The sequence below is a fragment of the Puntigrus tetrazona genome, chromosome 25, assembly GCF_018831695.1.
Source record: "Puntigrus tetrazona isolate hp1 chromosome 25, ASM1883169v1, whole genome shotgun sequence".
Taxonomy (NCBI): Eukaryota; Metazoa; Chordata; class Actinopteri; order Cypriniformes; family Cyprinidae; genus Puntigrus; species Puntigrus tetrazona.
Window position 1 is genome coordinate 13,682,800 of NC_056723.1, and position 5,656 is coordinate 13,688,455.

At 38.6% G+C, this 5,656-nt stretch overlaps 1 protein-coding gene across 2 annotated transcripts in view; it reads right to left on the reverse strand.

The window, feature by feature from the left end:
• Positions 1-552: 552 nt before the first annotated feature.
• The window catches only part of rfwd3 (ring finger and WD repeat domain 3), an 8,353-nt gene continuing 3,249 nt past the window's right edge, over positions 553-5,656 (reverse strand). Inside the window, exons 8-13 of one of the 2 annotated variants that reach the window (XM_043228630.1) lie at positions 4,990-5,209; positions 4,755-4,905; positions 3,899-4,075; positions 3,007-3,221; positions 1,914-2,131; positions 553-966 (exon numbers count right to left, since the gene is read on the reverse strand). In XM_043228630.1, coding sequence (XP_043084565.1) covers positions 823-966; positions 1,914-2,131; positions 3,007-3,221; positions 3,899-4,075; positions 4,755-4,905; positions 4,990-5,209 — 1,125 coding nt within the window. In that variant the 3' untranslated portion in view covers positions 553-822. The remainder of the gene's footprint in view (positions 967-1,913; positions 2,132-3,006; positions 3,222-3,898; positions 4,076-4,754; positions 4,906-4,989; positions 5,210-5,656) is intronic. The other variant, XM_043228631.1, reaches the window with a different exon arrangement.

Below are 5,656 nucleotides of genomic sequence, written 5' to 3' on the forward strand. Positions count from 1 at the left end.
CTTGTTATGAACATTTTACTTATACTTCAGAATTATGCAACTGCTAATGTGTTATTAAAATCTATTTACGACTGACTATAGATTTCTCAGCACATACTTTCTCTAAAAGGGGCTTAGCATCGACCTTTCTATGGTTATTGACAATATTTTCTGATTTATTGGATGATGAAAATGTTCAAAATCCCATTGTAAAAATGTTGAACTTTGTTGCTTTATTATGTTGATTTCTGAAAATTGTGTAAATTATTAACTAAATAATACATATTTATTTGCATATAAACATTATTTCAGAAACTGAAACAAAAACAAAAAAGTCATCTAGCATATTTTGCACACAACCCTATTACTGTTGAACCACGATCAAGGAGGTTTCCTTAAATTTATGACACCCAAAAAAATAACTTGGCTCAAATCCTTTTTAAAACAATATTCCTTACAACTTTATAAAAAAAAAAAAAAAATACACAGCAAATTTTCTTAGCATTTTTCCCCATTGTTTTAATTGTGCCACTCTTATAGAGATGTTTTTAAGGTTCTCACGGACTCTTTAAATATAGGCATTTATTGTTTTATTAAACAAATAAAAAACACACTTACATATTTACAATGAAAACAGTGAACACTGATCACTTCTAACGAAGACATTAATAAAGCCCTGATTTTAAGGTCAGAAACAGAAAACTCTTTACGATGAACAGAAAACAAAATAAAAGTTTAAAAGAAACAAAACGGACAAAAGCGTCACCCGGGGTCCCGGTCCACCAGTATTTGGTTTATGAAAAATGCTTATTCGGATTTCTGTCAGAACGTTTCCCCTCGGTCTCACTCCCATTTATAAACCTTGAGCATCTTCTCGGTCAGAGAGGCCAGATAACTGCTCTGGTTGACCTCGAACGGACAGATGTCCAACACGGGGAGATCCGCAGGCATCTTCTGAAGCAGAGCCCCGGAGCCGGCATCCCAGACCTGAACAGAAACGGAGTATGAGCGCAGAACCAACAGAATGAGAAACACGAGCGCATCGCCAGGGATAACCAAAATATCGGATTTAGCCGATACGCCGATATTTTTTAGATACAGATATTTTTCCTTTTATTTGGAAACAACGCAAAGTATCTCCTGTGCATAAATTATAAGCAAATTATTTGTAATTTTGGTTCATAGAACTTATTCTTTTACAGGATGTTAAAGCTTTGAAAATAACTATAAATAAACTACACAGCAATCGCCGAGAAGCGGTGTTATCCTAACATTTTTATTTTAAGTTTTAACATTTGTAGATGGTCTAAAACATAAAAAAAAGAGTTCTAAAAAATATTTTAGAGCTTACGATTGGTTAAAAAAAAAAAAAAATCAAAAAAAAATCAAACATACACATTAACGAATAAATCAGTATATATGGCTGTCGCGATAACCACAATGTCGCGACACGATTGACGAGAACTACGATTGACTACGTTTCTCACTTCTCGCATGTCGATTTTGTACAAAGGTTCAGTAGATTTCTATTTAACAAGCCTAAACAGACAGCGAACGAGAGAAAGGAAGATCGAGATCGTCCGAGTCTGTGCTTCAGGTCGGTATTTGTGAAAGTCACGTCTAAAAAAAAAAACGAAATCTGCATCAGCATCGACGCACTGCCGGTCAGCTAAGCCGATCGAAAGTTAAAATGATTGAAACTGTATGTTTAATTACATCTCTCTTTGTACGACTTTGTTCAAATCTCACTCAGACAGTCGCCATCTACTGGCGCCGCAGTGAAACCGCATCGACGGACAGCCTCTCTGCAAATATCACGCAAAACTTCGCTTCGAGAAAGAGCCACACTGCTGATGTGATCCAACGATATTTACATTTAAAGCAATCAACCCGCCGATTCCGATATCGGTCCGATAACATTGTGCACATCTCACCATGGTGGAGTTGGTGGCCTCGTCTCCGGCGCACACCAGCGTGGCTCCGTCTCCGGCCGGGCTCTTGAAGACGGCGTTCTTGGTGAGCAGCTTGCAGGAGGACCCGGCGCCGAACGTCTGGACCGGAGAGCAGGAGCAGACGGGCGGCTGGCCGCTGTCTGTCTGAGGCGTCCGGCTGAGCTCCATTAACACGCAACGCAGGGACGGGTTCGCGCGACCTGGGCGACGCGAAACAGACGGCAACGTCAATGCTTCTTCAGGACATGCGATCAAAAACAGTCATCTTAAATTAAAAGAGGAATGCGTATTATATAATCATTATATTGAAATATTATTAGTGATTTTTGCCAAAAACGATGGTGTTTAAAAAGTAATTAGCATAAATGGACAGGCGAATCAGAGCTGTTGGTGGCAATAGAGGGTTTGAGTTAGAGACTCCAAATTTTTGGTGCTTATTATTTAGACTATCCTCCATCTAAATTTCGTAATTTTTCCATAAGCGCTTCTATAGGTTGCTATAGAGCAGAAGAAGACTCCCTATACCTTTAATAACCCCTCACACCTTTATTTGTTTAATAAATAATACTCTAAATAAGCAGATGGTGGTAAATGCGTTCATTTAATTCACTCAAATTGCCGATTTATTCAGCAATTCGGTAAAATCGCTCACTTTATGAACGCGCCTTTGAATCATTGATTCCGACGATTTGTTCAAAACCGATTTGTTCTGCTGTGACGTCGCAGGTAATATTTTTGTTGGCCGAGCACAAAAAAAAGACAATATTGTGATTATATAACAATACTAACTTCTCATTTACTTAACTGTTAAACGAATTACCTTTGCACTTCTATTCGTTTAAAAAGTAATTAGCATAAATGGACATGTGAATCAGAGCTGTTGGTGGCAACAGAGGGTTTGAGTTAGAGACCCCAAATTTTTGGTGCTTATTATTTAGACTATCCTCCATCTATAGGCCAAATTTCGTAATTTTTCCATAAGCGCTTCTATAGGTTGCTACAGAGCAGAAGAAGACTCTGCAATGCTTGGCCCCTAATATTAATAATAACTTAAATATGAGAAGGGGGCATGTACCCGGTCTGTACGTGACGAGACAGTGTCTGCTGTCCGGCTCCACCTGTATGTCGGTGCAGTTGCCGGACTCTAGAGGCAGGATATGAGGCGTGTACGTGGTTCCCTCCATGTGCTCCCAAAAACAGCCGCCCTCCAGCGTGCCCGCGATCAGGCCGCCGCACGGGAAGGAGCTGGAGCCGGCGCGCGGGATGTAGGACAGAGACACCACCGGACAGCTACAATGAAGAACCGGGACGACATTAACGGCGAACAAGGAAGACTGCGTTTATCTCGTTTGTACACGAGACAATCAAGTGACATTCGAGTACGACAAAATACTTACTTTTTTGTTCTTTAAAATAAAATCAGTCATTAAGGTTTCAGTAAATGACGATATAGTCTAATAATTACATCCCTATACCTTTAAAAACCCCTCACACCTTTATTTGTTTAATAAATAATACTCTAAATAAGCAGAAGGTGGTAAATGCGTTCATTTAATTCATTCAAATTGCCGATTTATTCAGCAATTCGGTAAAATCGCTCACTTTATGAACGCGCCTTTGAATCATTGATTCCGACGATTTGTTCGAAACTGATTTGTTCTGCTGTGACGTCGCAGGTAATATTTTTGTTGGCCGAGCAAAAACAGACAATATTGCGTTTATATAACACAACACTAACTTCTCATTTACTTAACTGTTAAACGAATTACCTTTGCACTTATATTCGGAACAAACAGCGGCAGATATCGCTCTCGCTGGTCGTGATGAAATACATGCTTTCAAATTAACTTTCGTTTTGTAAGACAACTGTATTTAAGTTGTTATTACAAGACACCATTTCTGAGAATGAATTGAAAAAAAAAAAAAAAATGGAGTTCTCCGTTTTTTCGAATGAACTCATGAGTGACCTGGAGCGCAGCGGGGCCAGCTCCTGGACGTGAGCGCTGGTGTCCCGCGTGTCGTACACCAGCACCGAGCCGTTAGCCAGGCCGGCGTAGACGTAGTTGTTGTTATCGTGGCACCAGCAGCAGCTCCACACGGGTCTGCCCGCGTTGTAGGCCTGGACCACCGTGTTCGTCATCAGACTGTGAACAAAACATCAACACCAGCGACTCAGAAGAGACTCGACGCGCTTCATTCAGCCGATGAAATATTTACATCGTTTTTGGTGCATTAAAAAAAATTCTTAGGGAGTTGAGTTAAAGCTATTTCCAACTTAAAAGTGCCATTACGCTCACGAGATTTCCATTATGATGAGTCTGTAAGAATTAACATAAGTCTGTATTAAAATACAAAAACAAACAAACAAACACACACACATATACATACATATATATATATATATATATATATTTTTTTTTTTTTTTTTGTTTTTTTTTTTTTTTATGCATTTTTTTTAATAAAATTTGTAATAATGCTGTATTATGGTATTTTTATATTGTTATCTATTTAATATTAAATAGTTTAATTAAAAATTAAATGTTTTTAAAAGTCATTTTAATTTTAGTTTACTTATTTTAGCGGGAAAATTAATACATAGGTTTTTATTATTTTATTTATGTTTTGTTTATTTTAATTTAGTTATAGTTTACTAATATGTTGCAGTATCTGACAAAATTTATTTATTGGCCATATATACACACACACACATATATATATATATATATATATATATATATATATATATATATATATATATATATATATATATATATATATATATATATATAGCATTTATTTATGTGCTTTGCTTCAATATTTTACCTGGTGAGTTTAATAGTGTTGTCGAGTGCGGCGGAGAGCAGAAGGCTGTCCTGGTGACGGCTGAAGGCCAGACCTCGGATCTGTTTGGAGTGGATGGGAACATACTGACTGGGCTTGAGAGTCGCCGTGCTGATCTTCTTCACACCGAAGCCTGAGGGAGCAGCCATCGATCAACCAATGCTCGTATAAACAACACCGAGACGAAAGATCAATGCGGAAGAGATCAGACTCCTACCCGGCACCAGGGTTGCTTGTGGAGAAGGCTGAGAGGCCAGCAGGCAGCCGAGAGGCTCGCAGTACGACAGGACCCTACCGCCCCCCGTCTGAGACACCAGCACGGCTTTAGAGAAGACGTAATGTCCCCCGCTGGACGAGTCCTGCCTCTGGGACGACGAGAGAGACGCTCCCTGAGAGGAGCCGCCGAACGCCGCCTGAGCTTTCCACCTCCTCAGCTCCTACAGAACAGACACAGAGTACAGCTTTAGACTAGAAGCTCTGAACATCCATAAATAAATCTGCCATCCCAGTCTTTCTAGATAAAAAGTTGGGTTTTTGGTATCTCTCTCTCTCTCTCTCTCTCTCTCTCTCTCTCTCTCTCTCTCTCTCTCTCTCTCTCTCTGTCTGTCTGTCTGTCTCTCTCTGTCTGTCTGTCTCTCTCTCTCTTTCTCTCTCTGTCTTTCTCTCTGTCTCTGTCTCGCTCTGTCTTTCTCTCTCTCTCTCTCTCTCTCTCTAAACTATCAAATATTATTAATAATACATGTTTAAAAATTTACCAACAGTGTAGTGTAATATATATATATATATATATATATATATATATATATATATATATATATATATATATATATATATATATATATATATATATATATATATATATAGCTGTCTTTATAACACTGTGC